The sequence below is a fragment of the Chelonus insularis genome, unplaced genomic scaffold (assembly GCF_013357705.1).
Source record: "Chelonus insularis isolate UGA/USDA-ARS -01 unplaced genomic scaffold, ASM1335770v1 contig_128_pilon, whole genome shotgun sequence".
Lineage (NCBI taxonomy): Eukaryota > Metazoa > Arthropoda > Insecta > Hymenoptera > Braconidae > Chelonus > Chelonus insularis.
The window spans coordinates 801,363-816,692 of record NW_023276368.1 but is presented as its reverse complement, the minus strand read 5'-3'; the positions used below and the strand labels follow the sequence as shown (position 1 = coordinate 816,692).

General features: G+C 31.7%; 3 protein-coding genes across 6 annotated transcripts; all 3 read right to left on the bottom strand.

Annotated features, from left to right (window-relative positions):
• Positions 1–122: 122 nt before the first annotated feature.
• Ns3 (nucleostemin 3) lies at positions 123–2,309 on the bottom strand. Its single transcript, XM_035086655.1, has 2 exons — positions 2,100–2,309; positions 123–2,004 (listed from the first exon to the last, which is right to left on the bottom strand). The coding sequence occupies exons 1-2, from the start codon at positions 2,193–2,195 to the stop codon at positions 169–171; spliced, it is 1,932 nt and encodes a 643-aa protein (XP_034942546.1). The 5' UTR covers positions 2,196–2,309; the 3' UTR covers positions 123–168.
• A 963-nt stretch (positions 2,310–3,272) lies between these two features.
• RhoGAP93B (MyTH4 and RhoGAP_KIAA1688 domain-containing protein RhoGAP93B) lies at positions 3,273–9,762 on the bottom strand. Its single transcript, XM_035085278.1, has 10 exons — positions 9,078–9,762; positions 8,198–8,302; positions 7,967–8,105; positions 7,425–7,607; positions 6,762–7,347; positions 5,727–6,689; positions 5,189–5,395; positions 4,194–5,104; positions 3,678–4,121; positions 3,273–3,595 (listed from the first exon to the last, which is right to left on the bottom strand). The coding sequence occupies exons 1-10, from the start codon at positions 9,095–9,097 to the stop codon at positions 3,401–3,403; spliced, it is 3,753 nt and encodes a 1,250-aa protein (XP_034941169.1). The 5' UTR covers positions 9,098–9,762; the 3' UTR covers positions 3,273–3,400.
• Positions 9,763–10,174: 412 nt separating this feature from the next.
• On the bottom strand, positions 10,175–15,292 carry Opa1 (Opa1 mitochondrial dynamin like GTPase). Of its 4 annotated transcripts, none has more exons than XM_035086478.1 (14): positions 14,911–15,291; positions 14,477–14,720; positions 14,268–14,403; positions 14,066–14,197; positions 13,732–13,776; positions 13,322–13,405; positions 13,076–13,233; positions 12,845–13,008; positions 12,492–12,756; positions 12,227–12,418; positions 11,147–12,154; positions 10,853–11,053; positions 10,567–10,771; positions 10,175–10,480 (listed from the first exon to the last, which is right to left on the bottom strand). In XM_035086478.1, the coding sequence occupies exons 1-14, from the start codon at positions 14,943–14,945 to the stop codon at positions 10,416–10,418; spliced, it is 2,934 nt and encodes a 977-aa protein (XP_034942369.1). In that variant the 5' UTR covers positions 14,946–15,291; the 3' UTR covers positions 10,175–10,415. The 4 variants fall into 4 exon arrangements, with proteins under 4 accessions (XP_034942369.1, XP_034942387.1, XP_034942397.1 ...); XM_035086496.1 differs by having other exon boundaries at positions 15,074–15,291; XM_035086506.1 differs by having other exon boundaries at positions 15,132–15,288.
• Between the last annotated feature and the right edge of the window lie 38 nt (positions 15,293–15,330).

The following is a 15,330-nucleotide window of genomic DNA, read 5'->3' as shown; positions in this document are numbered from 1 at the left end:
TAATACAATCTATTTTATGTTTGAAATATTACTGATAGTAAGAGAGTACATTATGGATGGAAATTAAATTAATTCGTTTGATAAGAGACTTATGTTTCTAAATAAAAGATAAAAATGAAAAATCTTTTTGAAATATTTATTTCAACATCTATAAACTTGTTATCATCATTAGTGTATATCTAAATATCTATACAATCTTCTTAATTTTTCATGTTTCTTTTTATTTGCATGTTTATTGATTTTTTTCCATGGTTTATCACCAAGACTTCCATCACTATTGGGATTTATAGGAATTTTTTCTAATCCTTTCATATGAACACCACTTGATTTATTCTGGAAAAAAGTTTTATCCATTTCTTTTGTATCAATACGTACTCCTCTACTTGCTCTTACTTGACTTGGAGGTAAAACTCTATTTTCAGAATAAATTTTACGTCTTGGTGGAAATTTATGAAATTCACTCTGTTTTACATCCGGTGGAGCAACACAGTATAGAAGTTTCCCAGTAACAAAGTCTTTTAAAATGTATCGAGCAGATCGAGGATTATCAGGCTGTCCATTTTGAGTCATGAATCCTCTATTATATCCATAAGTATTGAGAATTTCTTCTGCAGTTGGCGGACGATCTGGATCTTCACCATCCATTGGAGACGGAAGCATAATACCATATGTGTCCTCGAGTATATGTCGAGGAATCCATGTTCCAAGAAGTGTAACAGATGGAACATGATCTCTTAACTGATCTATTGGTAAAATTCCATGTAAAACCATTTCTGCTTTAGTACAAATAAAACTAGGCATTACTAAACCGGGACAATCACACAATAATAATTCTTTATCTACATAAAGAGTTTGAAAATGTTTTGTTTTGCCTGGTGTTGCTGATACAGATACTTTTTTATCAGCTAAAATAGCATTTATAGTTGAACTTTTACCGACATTTGGATATCCAACGAGTCCAATAGTTACTACATTTTCTAAATGATTCTTTTCACTTCTTCTAATTGACTTGAACAAAGATATTAACATTTCTCTTGTTAAAAGTTCTGGTGAATTAGCTTCTAAAATTTTGGATTCCTCTACATCATCTTTTGTACTATTTATTATTGTATTTTTTTCACTGTCTGTCTGGTTAGACTTTTCATCTGTACCATCATCAATAGCACTCTCATATTCACTTTCAGAATTAAAATTTGTAACATACGATGAATGTGATTCATCCTCACTTTCATTTTCACTTTCACAGTTGTCATCTTTATTATCATCTCCATAACTCTCATCATTTTTATCTTCCTCTTCTTCAATTATATCTGTCATTTTAGTTTTTGAAGTTGCTGTTAGCCTTTGACCTTCAGATTTTTGTGACTCCGTTACAGCTAGAGCTGAAAAGAAAGCTACACGAACTCCTTGATCTGTGAAGTAATCACACCAAGCTTGTCGTTGATCAGTAGTTAAAAAGTCAGCCTTGTTAATAAGAATCATGTTGGTTTTATCAGCATCAACTTCTTTGACATATCTCTCTAGATCTTCACATCTAAATAATAGTGGATTTCGAGCATCAACTATTTGTACAATAACATCACTACGTTCAACAACACGCCAAAGTTGCCTCCAAAATTCTAAATTCTTTTCATAAGGTGTCATCGTTAATCCTTGTGCTTCTTGAAGCACAGCTAATTGTCTTCGCCATTCTAAAAATTCTTCATTCTCTTTTGTTTGCAATTCGTGGGCAGTTGTATGATCATTCCATTTAGGTCTTCGTGGGATCTTTAGTAAAGCTTCGTTTGATTTATGAGTTTCTAAAAGTTCAGCTCGCTCTGCATCTGATAAAAGTCCTATACTACTTTGTGGATTGACATACTTTATGTTGAGTTTCTCCGCGTGAAACTCTGTTCCTGCTAGTTGTGCAGTAGACAAAAATTCTTGAAAGGAACTTTCTTCTGTGACAGATGATAAATTTAAACGATCCCATTGATAACCATCATTAATATCTGCTGTATGAAGCTAAAATAAAGTTTAATAGTTACATCATTGTTTTATTTTTATATCTTAATTAGAGAAAAAAATTTAATATTGCATTTTAGAGTTTATAACCTCACCATAGATTCTCCTCGTTTTTGCTTTGAAGAACCAAACCTATTTTTCATTAAAGCTCTTCCAAGATCACTAGATTTTCCTTTTCCTTTTTTACCCATTTTTGTTAATAAATAAATTCAGAAAGTAGTCTTATCACTAATTGATTTACTTGATATATTTTAAATGTGTCAATAAATAAATCACAGGCACATGGTAAACGTGATCAAAAATGACGCATGAACATGAAGAATGTTCTGTCGGTAATGGTAGTTTTGACAACAAAGGAGTGAATTGTATGAAAAAAATTTATATCAAAATTTATTAGATAAAAATTACATGACACAATGTTATGAAATTACTTAAAGATTTATTATGAAATAGTTTCAACTTAGAAATAAAATTAATAATAAATAATTAATAGAAAAAAAAATTAAACAAAGTAATTAGTTGGAGGCAAAGATGTTTAATTCGAAAAAATGAATATACATTTTACAACCATATTATACAAGTTACAAACATAAATAATGAAAATTTTTAGAATAATCAAAAATGATTTACAGAGAGAAAAAAAAAAATTTATCTACAAAAAAAGTATGCTATAAAAATTCTTCATAAAAAATCCAAAAATATTTCTAAATTATTGAAATTTATATTTCCGAATAAATACGTTAGATAATTGAAAATTTAATCGGATGTTCCTAAATTCATCATATTATCATAATCAATCAGCTCTCACGTACATATACACGTATTTAAAATAGATGTATATATTCGTACAAGCATATTAGTGTCGTACATACACATTCATTTATCATCACTTATACAAAAAGACCTTCTCAAAGTGCAACTGTACACAGCGGTGATGAACTTTCTTTTTTTTCTTCTTATTTTACAGTAAATTCAACAATTGTTTTAATTTAAAAAGCCACGCGGCAAATTGTGCAATAACAAGAGATTGCTTCTATTTCATATACATTGCAATGATGCTATTATATTGTACATAATATAATTTTCGAAATATGGCATAAGTTTTATTGTATTTTCTCTATTTATAAATAATAAATAGCCATTACTAATGAGGAAACTGTTTTAATTTAAGAAGCTAGTTAGCTTTAGCATTTAGCTTATACATTTTTTATCGCAACTGCCAAAGCGATTAGACGGAATTTTAATGACAATTAAAATAATGAACACAATAACGATAAAAAATATATATATAAAAAAAACAAGAATTATACGCTAATTAATTAACATTAATTTACAGTGGATTTGTATTTTTTGGCATAGAATGTAGGGTGCAGAGTGTTTAACGACAACGACTTGGTCAGTGGAGATCATCAACCCAAGCTGTCTCCAATGATTCAATTAATATGCGTACAAAAGCCATTTCTTTGCGGGCATTCTCCAAAATCACCCGCGGATCCTGAGAGGTACAACGTAATATATTTGGTGCCATTACCATAGCAAGATTGTTTGCATCCATTTTAGTACGTGCAACCACATCTGATCTAGCAAAAATCTATGAAAGAAAAAGAAATATAATATAATTCATCTGATTAAAATTTAATGATTAATAAAAAAAGAAAAAAAACAATCATTACCTGAAGGAAACGAATAAGATGACAAAGTACACGTCGATTAAGATCTGGAAGTCTTTCAATAATTGCTGCAGCATTAGTAGATGCAGTTTCACTCTCGTCATGACGCATTGATACACATTCAATGTAAAAAATATCGGGTATTAAAGGTTCATATAATTCTCGAACCCATAATTTTAAAAGTGAAGCAGGAGCATGAGCATCTTGAGAAGCCGCTAGATTGGTACCATCTTCAAATCTATCTAGACAAGATTTAAGTGCGCTGACCTCATCAGCATCTGCAGATACACGGAAAATTCCCTCTGTCATGGTTCCTCCTCTCATAAGTACCTGGCGAGTCAAAGTAGTCTGTACCCACGGCAAATCTCTTTGCGGAAAACGATCTTTTTGAAGTGCCATTACTTCAGAGAGAGTTGCGCCAAACATTGAAGCTCGAAATATTTGAATCTAGATAAAAGAGTAAATAAATAATTCATCTAATATCCCAATGCATTTATTTAATATTATAACAATTCTTACCCGAGCTTGATCAATGTCTTCAATAGTGGCTTTACGTGGCTGTCGTTTACCATGCGCACCAATACGTTGTAATCGTCGACAAGCAACGGTTGCATAATGACTAACTTGTACATGAATCGGCCATTTAGCTACTTCAGGAAATTGGAAATTAGGATCACGATGTCTATTCATATATCCTTCAAGATAAGGCTCAAAAGTTGCACTAGGAGGAACAAAAGCTAAACATACAGCCATTAATTCCCATCCTCTTCTTAGACTTTCTTTTCGTGGATTTTCAGTTGTTTGCCGACATATTTGTACATATAATTCATCACGAAGAGGTGGTTTTGAGAAGACTGTATTAATTATTTCTGTAGCTACACCATCTAGTGTCATTCCTACATTGGCTTTTCTATCACCCATGTACACTTGAACAAGTCGAAATAAATTGCAAGCCTCTCTCTTCAATAACTTTTCACCTTCAACAACATTAAGCATTGGTCTTGGAATAGGATCCTTCGACCAACTTAGAATATCGCGAACACTGAATTTTTTTCGAAATAAAAGTCTTAAACCTTTGGGCCTGCCACAATTTAAATTAAGATTATCTTGTGCGTATTTTTCAATATCACCACCGCCCGTTGAATCATCACGACGTCCATCGTCGCCATCTGCTATATCATAACTCTTGACTAGGCTCGTAAAAGCTGTAGATGCAGGAAGAGAAGTTGGTCTTGGACTGGCTCCGACAGTGCTACTATCTCTAACTTCCGTGTGTGAGGAGATTGTAGATCCAGTTTGTGGAGTTGTTGGTGCTAAAGGTGCAGTAGATGGTAATGTTGCTTGAGTAGAACTTGCCCCGTGGGATCTTGTAAGTGTTTCTGTTGTATTATAGTACGTTGCCAAGCCTGCTGTATCATAATTCCCAAGATCTACGCAATAAAATTATAAAAGTTAAAAATAAAAAAAAAGTAATCAAATAAAGAGAAAAAAAAATTATCAGTACTAAGTCTAACCTGCGTAGTGATCTTCAAGATATTCTTGACTGGAAGAATCACCTTGATTACTTGCAGCTTCATCATCAGCAAATTGATCATCAGAATCATCATCTCCTCTACTTCCAATTCCACCATCTCCTCCATCGTCAATTTCTCGTCCTCCATCTTCATCCAGAGAATCATCCCCTTCTTCTGTTAATAAAGGATCTCCGAATTTATAACAACCTAAAAACATGATTAATATCTTATTTCATCATCTTGAGAGCAGAAAAAAAAGTATTCTTCCAAGCTCAGAGTTTATTTTTTATTTCATCTAGCTTCTTAAAGTATTTATCCTTGGTGAGTAATGAACTGTAAATTTTTAATTATAAAATACACAACATCCTCTACAATTCTATTTTTAATCTAATGTTATTTAAGTCTTTTAGAGGAGCTTTATTGATCATGAAAGATTAATAGATTTTTGTAGAAATATAATTGATAAGATAAGCTACAGTATAGAACTATTTGATTTGTATATAACTGTTATGGGATTATTTTATTCTATTATTCTTACCAGAAAGTTTAGCTTGTTGAAGAATATAATGTTGAAGCGGTAATAAATGATCAGCATCGACTAGTAAATTTCCATAATAAGGCGATGCTGGTGGACTAGGATTACCATTGCTTCGTTTTTTTCTTGAATCATCTTCTTCCTCAACCTGCCCACCAAGATCATCACCGATTGCACTGTTACTACTACTATTACTACTATTACTACTGCTTGAATTGCTGCCGAGTCTATGCCTTGAATGATCATGATGACTTTGGCTCACCAAATAACGTTCATGCATCGAATCATCATCTCTATCACGTCTCCTCATCATTTGTTGTTGTAATTTTTGTTGTTGTACAAAACTATAGCTTCGGGCGAGGGCTTGTTGCGTACTTTCCATAAAATTATTGCACTTTGTTCTCCCATAGTCATCTCTATCTTTATCTCGTTCCCAATCTTTATCTTTACTTCGTTCAGATACTTCAAAGCTCCTTTGTTTTGACATATTACCATGAGGTATATTAGTTCTGGATAAATTTTTACCAGATTCATTTCTACCGGCTAGCATAGCACTATAGACATCTCGAACATTTGCTTCTGATAACGAAGCAGCACAACCATGATGTCTTCTTCCAATACTACCTACATTACTACCGCAAATATTAGAAGCAGTAAGATCAGATTTATTGAGATTTCGCGAGTGAAGAGCACCTGGATAGAAACCTCCAGGAATATTACTCTTTTCAAGGCTATTAACTCTATCTCTATGATACGATTCTCGTTCTCGATCTCTGTGATAACGATTAGCAGACTCTATGAGTGAACCAAATTTGTCATTCTGAGCTTTACAACTATGTGACGGTGGAATCTCGGGCGGGCGGTAAGGAGGCATCTCTTGACGAAAAGTTTTTGAGTCAATAGCAGACTCTCGGTACGGTGAAGTACTTGGCTCGGGTCCATACGATCCACGACTACTCTCTCGACCTATTTATGCAATTCGTCTTATTCACAAATTCATAAAATTAGACTTTATCAATGTAAATAATCTCAACTTACCTCCATTTCTACTTTTATCGGACTCTGTGCTTGTCACGCTTCTTCCCTCTCTCTGATTTGACGATTGATGCTCTACAAATGATTTTTTTTTAAACAGCGGCGTACTTGTTGAAAGAGAAAGACCAAGAGGTGGAGGTTCTCCTGGCATTGGCGTACTTTTCTGATTCTTCACATTTTCAAGAGTTCCACTCTTGTGTGATCTCGATTCTAGTGCACTGCCTGTAGGAGTGCTATGAGTACGATTAGAAGAGCTTGTTGGTAACTGGAGTATGTTAGAGCGTTGATGATGTCGATGCGGGGATTCTAGCAACCTATATGCAGCAGCGGGTGATTCAAGAGATGTACGACTATGTGATGCAGAACTGTCACTCGAGCGTCCTGAGTCTTGTGAATGATTATGATGCCTTCGTGATGATGGTTGTTCATGATGTCGATGATTATGCCTATTATTGTGCTGATGATGATGATGATGGTGATGATGGTGATGATGTTGTCTCCTTGAAGAAGGAGAAGGTGATGGAGGTGATAATTGTGGATCAGTACTGATTCCTGAGCTACGAGGCTTACATGCACCACCACCAGATTTCTGGAAGACATATACAATAATGCAATGAATTTTTATTAAATATTAGTAGATTAATAACCAATATTTTATTTCCTTACCATTGATGCAGATAAACTTGAACTTTCTTGATGATCATAACGAGATGACCGTCCTATTGGAGTAGTTTGTGTTTGTGTAGATACTAATTCTTTCTTCCTCGGTTCAACCGTTGTAACATCTGTTCCTGAAGTACCATTACCTGAGCTACTACTAACTGCCGGTTCTGTATTTTGCTTTAACGTCTGGAAGCGATCATATAAAAATTTATATACATTTTAATTGCAACATTACATAGTTTAACTGTAGAATGCTAAGTTTACATCAACACCATACACATTCACTTCCTACATAGATGACTTGTACAATTTATTTATTTTATTTTACTTCTCATCAACGGATCTTTAAATTTTTCTTAGCAATTTAGCTCACATTCTCGTGAGTCGTTCTTTTTACAAACGAAAAATATCTATTTTTAGCTAGAAACAGTGCGATACGGAACCAGACCGACGCATCATACATACTTTCCTCTAGCATTGAGATAAGACAAGTCAAAAACATCAAAGATAATAACAGTTGATTTAGTAAAAAAGGAAAAAATTACCTGTAATTTAGCCAATGGTATAATATCACAGTCTGTAGGTCGATGCCAGACAGTTTTTTGAGATGTTGCATTATAATAATAAAATCGCGAAGTCTGTTGATCGAATAATTCCCACCATTGATTATTGTCCGTCTTCTTTCTGTAAAAATCAATAAATGAACATGACGATATATTTTATTATAAAGTTATTATAAATTTATCGTTAATTTAATATAAAAAAGTTTCACGTACACAGGAACTCCTGGCGGTGGATCCCATACACATTCACCGGTCGTTAAATTGGCATACATGTGCTCTTTGGTTCGCGGCTCGATTATCTCTACCCACTCCATTCTGCTGGAAGAATAAGTATCGAGAAATATTACACCAATGTTCTATAATTAATGGAAAAAAAAAAAAAAAACAATATACATACATTTATTGTAACATTAAAGAATGCTAGATAATTTATGAAGCAAATCATTTAACGGACAACAAAATTCCATCAAGTAATACGTAATTGTTCTAAAATCTCACAAGCTCCCCGCTAAAACTCATACAAGTGTGATCCATAGCGTGTATCACCAAATGAAAGGAGTAGAGGCTGATGTCATGCAGGCCATTTAATTGGTTAAACGAGGCTGAGAAAGTACGTGCACTCGTTACACTTACGTGGATGAAAAAGCGAGTTCAAAAGAATCGAGAAAAAGCAGGGGAGACTTGGGTTTCAAACGAAAGTGAGAGTATGAGTATAGACAAGCGATAAAAGCTAACGATTGCATCACTTTGCTCTTGATTTTAAACTTGAGATATCAGTTAGCCTTCTTGTCAATTTTTGACCACGAGACCCACCCTATACAATAAAAGTGCGCAGAGTTTATTCTTTTTCTCTTTTCATTTACTTATTTTATTTTTATTTCATTCTCGACCGTTGTGTCACTAAAATTTTATCACAGGCAAATTAGAAATATCGGAAGCAAGAATTAACTATTGATTTATGAGTTTTAATATCTACATGTTCCATGCCGTGCCCCTATTCACTGCGTACCCTATGTGTCACCCTACCTACAAACGTAAAATTATTTAACTAGAAAAGTAAGTATTTATGATAAATTATTTTTAATTTATTTACCTTTCTGATGCCATGGCCATTAAATATTTTTTTGTTAATCCTTTGGATTTAATTTCGTGATGAAATTTAGTGAGAAATAAATATTAAAGGTGAGTAGAGCAATAAAGGTTTTTAACTTGCCCTCTCGGTCCACTTTCACAAACGTCACTTTTTACTTTTAATGATCTTTCACTTATTATGATAATTCATTTATTAGCATAAAAGATAAAAGAATAATTGACGTGTAGCTAAATATTTTTCTTTATTACAAAATGCTTCCTTTATCTTGTGAAACGACACAATTGTGGAAGAATCACTGGCGGCCATCTTTCTGAAAACCAATCACGAGCTAACATCAATCAAACAGTCACATCCTCAAAGGCTAATTGTCAATGGGAAGCAATGATAATACTTGAGATAAATTTTATTGTAAGTGAAATAAGTAAACCAATGATGATACATTAATGTAGGAGGGAGTGGTGAACAGAAAAGTAAAAAATTCGAATATAAAAGAATATGATATCACGATTCGCGGCTACTCGACGCCGCTCCTCGGACTACTGTAACTACAATCAGCTATGCGACAGTTTGGCACTTGCGCTATTTCAAGCTACAGTTACAGACGTAATTATCTGCATGCTCTTTCAACAAAAAATACAATGTTTAGTTGTGTATTGTACTTCTTTCAGTTAGAAAATAATAAAATATTATGACAAAATGTAATCAACAAAAGGAATATTGATTTGTTTTTAAAGATGACGTAATTCTCATGAACACACAGATGATTGTAGATAGAATTTTGTTTGATCAAATTTGGGGGTTATGGAGTGAGATTTGTAATTTTACTGATGGTAAAGAAGTCAATTTTGCATATTTTATCGGTTGCCAATTCAAGAACGAAAAAACTTCCTACAATACCGACTGAAGCAATGATAGATTAGACAAAATGAGTTTTGAAAAAATTTAAAATAAAAAAATTATTAATAAATTTTGGATTTCGAATGAAATCATCAATAAAATGAATTTTTAATCATTATTTCCTAGCACGAAAATTTATTTACTTAGTTTTTCGAATGGAAAAAAATCACAATAAGAAACTTAAGTAATTTAAGTTTCAATGCATTTCTGTACATGTTTTTTTCAAAATCTAGTCCACGATAAGATTCATTAATATCATAAAGAATAGTCCATTCTTCATGATTTATATGGCAAATTAATCATCACTATTGTTTGTGCAAGACTGTTATTGCTGAATTGATATAAATTATTTTTACAATTCAATTGAGTTAATGTCAAGTAGTTAAATTAATAATATAAAGTCATCAATTTCATTATATACTTTTAAGTTTGTGGTACAATTTATTTTTCTTTATTTAATGCTTGAATAAATTCTTCTAATTTCTCTTGAATCTGCCGCACACGTTCTAAAAAAATAAAAATACAATTATTCATTTATTTCATACCTGGTATTAATTTTTTTAGCAAATTATTTAATAATCAATATACATACTCAGTTCTTCTGCTAATTCGACTCTTCTCCCTGTTAATAATTTCTGCTTGATCTGACTATCTTGACTGTAATCTTCCAATACTTCCTTGATTTCTTTATCTAATCGTCGAGCTTCTCGATTCATGATTTGTTGTCGTAATGCTTTTGAAGTAACTTTCAGCATTTGTTGGATTCGCCAAAATAATACAACATCATTACACTCGGTCTGGTATTTGGAATAAATTCATAAGTTGATTGATTATAATTAAAAAAATGATAACAAACTTTTAATTCATGCTTGAATTACCTCACTTTCATGTCCATTATGATACATATAAAATGCTTTTTTACAATCATAAGCTCTCGCTAAACTTTGTTGAAGGAAAAATCTCCTATAAACTGGATGCCAAGTTGTTTTAATCCAATCATCATCAACTTCAAAACCATTGCGTTGAAGATTTTTACGTATTGTCGTTAGTTCATCTTGTGTTAACGTTGGTGGATGTTTCTAAAAATTAAATTAACCGAATTATTACTATTTTTTAATTTCATCTAAATGATATTAATTTTAAATTTAAATTTGTGGATAATAAAATTGTACCTTATCAGCATATAAAATTTTATCAAGCTCATTTTTGACAGCTGTTCTTTTTGTTTGCTCCTCTGTTTGACTTTGCCAATATAACAATCTTTCTTTTCGACCTGGTCCAAGCATATCACGAAGAACTTTTTCAGTACTTTGTAATTTATCTTTAACCGAAGTTTCGAGAAACCGAACAGCTTCATCCCAGTCTCTTTTATCATTGACATTTCTGTCTTCAAGAGCATTCAATTGAATAACTCTCAACATTTGAGATGCTTTCTCTTCCCAAAAATGTCGATTAATAGCTTCACTAACAACTGCATTTTTAAGATTATCAAAAATATTATCATGGTCAGGACTTTGTTTTGCTCGATTCAAAAAGTTCTCAAACTCTTGTTTTAAACACTCCCAACCACTTTCAACACTTTTAGCAGGAAGCTGCTGTTCTGCCCATTGTTTTAATTTTATATCTACTGCAGTATTAAATGTACCAGGATCACCTGTCTGTGCTGCGGGTAAATAAATATTTTCAAATACATGTGTACTAACTTTGTCCCAAATTCTATCTAACAAAGCCTCTTCCCAGTGTCTTGGAGAAAGTTGTGATAAATTAACTATTTCATCAAGGATTTCTCCGCGAGCTTTTTCAAATAACTCATCTCTATCTAATTCACGAAGCCTTGGGAAATTATTTTTCCATTCAGTTTCCAAATTAAATCTTGTTGCTTTAAATGCATCAGCTTGCTGTTCAACAGTCTCTCTAACCATTTTCCAAAAACATTCAGATACTGCTAGACTTAAATTCCTGGTGGTAACTTGACCTGACATTACTAAACCATCTTTAAATAATTTCGAATTCCTAAAAAATTTTTCTTCATAATCTCTTATTGTTTGTATGCTATCATCTTGTCTTCCACGACCAGTAACAACAGCAAAGTATCCTAATGCTTTCATTGGAAATAGTTTTCCAGATAAAATTTTTTTCACTCGTTCTGGATTCGCCAAGTTCTCTTCCGCCATATCCACCTATAGAAGAATATTAAACAACACTTATTAATATTTATTCATTTGTAGATGATAAACAATGATGAATATTACCTTAGTAAGAACAAATATTGTTCGTTTGCCCATTGGATCCATTTGAGCAACCAAATCAGTTACATTACTTCTCTCAGCATCAACTGAACCATCTTGGATACAAAGAATTATCGCATTAGGGTTACTCATATATTGTTGGGTCATTTGACGAATGGCATCACGAGTATCTTCTGCCATATCTACTGTAACTGTCTGTTGTATAAAAAATAGCCATATAGAATTAAAATTTTTTTAGTATTTGAATTTCTTTCGCTCAAAAACTTACACTAATTATTCCAGGTAAATCAACAAGAACCATTCGTTGAAGACCAGGTCCTTTTACTGTCATTGATATAACATCTTGGCTCACAGTTTTTCCATTTTTCACGCTATTTTTCATTCTATACTCAACCTCTCGTCGCAAATCAATTAATTCTGATTCTTTAGTCAAATCAAATTCTCGTGAACTATCTTTGAATTGAGCAATATGGTAAGGACCTTCACTCAAAGTTACTTTAACTGGTGCTCTAGTCATCATTTCTCCTGCTCCTCTGTAAAAAAACAAGCATTGATAATTTATTTCATGTTACTCTAAATAATAATTTGAAAATGATGATAGACTATTAATGTATCAAGTACCTAGGAAATATTCTAGCTTGAGCAATCATTTCTAAAACAGATGTCTTGCCAGAGCTTTGATCTCCAACTACAACAACCCGAGGTAAATGATCTGCTGTTGAATAAGCACTATCATAGTCATTCAGTTCATCCAAGACATCACTGTACATGTCAATAAGTGATTTCTGTCAAAGAATAATTTTTTATATCAAGTAAATTATAGTAAAATAAATCATCATAAAAAATACTTACCTTGATCTTTCTATTGTTCACTTTCTGATTACCACGTAATAACATTTGCTTTCTCAGTTCTTTATTTTCTCTTTCTAATCTTTCAAGTTCTCGTTGATATTTCATTTGAGTTTGCATCATTTCTTCTTGCATTGCATCCATTCTTTGTTTTGTAGATTCTGAATAGAATAGTTTTGACGTTTATTATTATTTTTTTAATTTATTAAGTATAAAAAAAAAAATTGCATTTTAATATTTTGTACGTACGGGCTTTCTTTCGTTCCTCTTCATAATCATTGGATAAAGGATGTGCAAAAGCCACTGTATTTTTTGTGATCTCATTCTTCGTATCTTTTGTCAAATATAATAAAGAAGTTATAATAAATATTCTTGTGATTAATTTTACTAAGTATTGGAATATAGTTTTTGTTGGATTGAAAATCAACATAAAATTTTTAAGGTCTGTCCCATTCAGTTTTCTAAATTGTGATGAAGCAGACGCCGATTATCAAAATTTAAAATAATCGTATAGGTAATTTAGAATCCTTTAAATTATAATACACAATATTGATCCATAAATAATAATAAAAAAAAAAAAAAATTACAAGAAATGCTGAATGGACAGACTATTTTTTCTGTTTTTGAATAAGATTCAATATTTTTCTTTAACTACACACCTGTGTATACTTGGTTTGCTACGGCTGAGATTGCTTCAAATACACCTGAATAGAACAGACCAAATCAAGATGTTAAAATTCAGTTTTAAGGAATAATTATTTGCAATCGTCACACACTTTGACCGAACTCTTATAAGATTTCTTATTCACAAGAATGTTAATTCAGAATAAATGTAAATTCAAATGCACAGATTTCAAGTATAAAATAGCAAAAAAAGTATCAGTGATAGTAGGACTACAAGTAAACGTAACATGAAAAAGGTAAAATGATTACTGAAAATGATAACTGTTAGCTGCTAATTTAATTTTAAAAAATTATCAGAAGCTTACTAACTTTGGGATGATATTTCATTTTCTTTTTCCAATTTATGAGTTTCAGCTGCTCTGATTGCATCTTCTAACCTTTGGTTAAACCACTCTCTATACTCTTTATATTTTGATTCACCATACTCCTTGATTCGAGGATCTTGATTATTTGAAATGAAGTATAAAGATTCATTATAAATGAACAACTTCTTACATTTTAATTTTCTTACCAATTTCAACTTTATCAGAAATTGCATTCCCAATAGACATCAAGGATCCTCGAAATTGTTGCCATTGTTGATCAGTAGGTATTAAATTGTTCACCCATTCCATATCAGGCAAACCATCTTTCCACTGTTCATATTTCTAATCAGAAGAAAGCATATGTTTTATGTGTTGAAGAGTTAATTATAACATGCAATAGAATAATTCTCTTTACTTTTTGTAAAGTAACTCCACCTCCAACAGCACCTCCCAACAAAAGATACCGTACTTTAAGGATTCCTCTCAATACTCTTCCAACAATCATAAAATAACCGCGATTTGGATTAAAGAAACAACGAGGTTGCGGTGATGCCAGTAATGGTCGATATATTTTATTTAATTTATTAGACATCAAACTTCTCGTGACGATCACAGATATTGGATGTCGAGAATTTTTTGATATAATCAGTATGTTATGACTGGAAAATAAAATTACCTCAGTTAAAATTAGGATAAAATAAATTGAGGTTGGAGTAAAAGGTTGGATTCTAATCACATTAATAACATAAATATAGTTATTTTAAATATGATAAATAAAATTCAATTTATAATAAATTATATACTTCAATAAAATATATTTGGATTAAGATTAATTTATTTTAATCTTACCCAAATCTACCGCATAAAACTTGCTCCATTTTCATGTATCACCTTCACCGATTACAAATATAGAGATTAAAATGAATTATTATAATAATATTATAGCACGCAATGTCATTCATGCAGTTTGTTAATCCATAATTGTAAAAATAATCTAAATAAATAATATCACCAATATCTTTATTCATTAATCCATTTTTTTTCTATTTTCCAAATGCAAGACGGCTAACCTCTAAAAAGTCAAATTTTAAAGCAGATATGTCGGACGTTGTCGCTAATATAAGCTTTGAATGGATACTCTACTTTATGTGTAAAATTTATTCTCTAAATTTAAGCTGTTAATTTTTTATGTAAAAAAAATATTTTATAAAAATGATAATAATTAATTTTTTTACTATGAAATTAATTAAAGTTAATTATCATGAATAA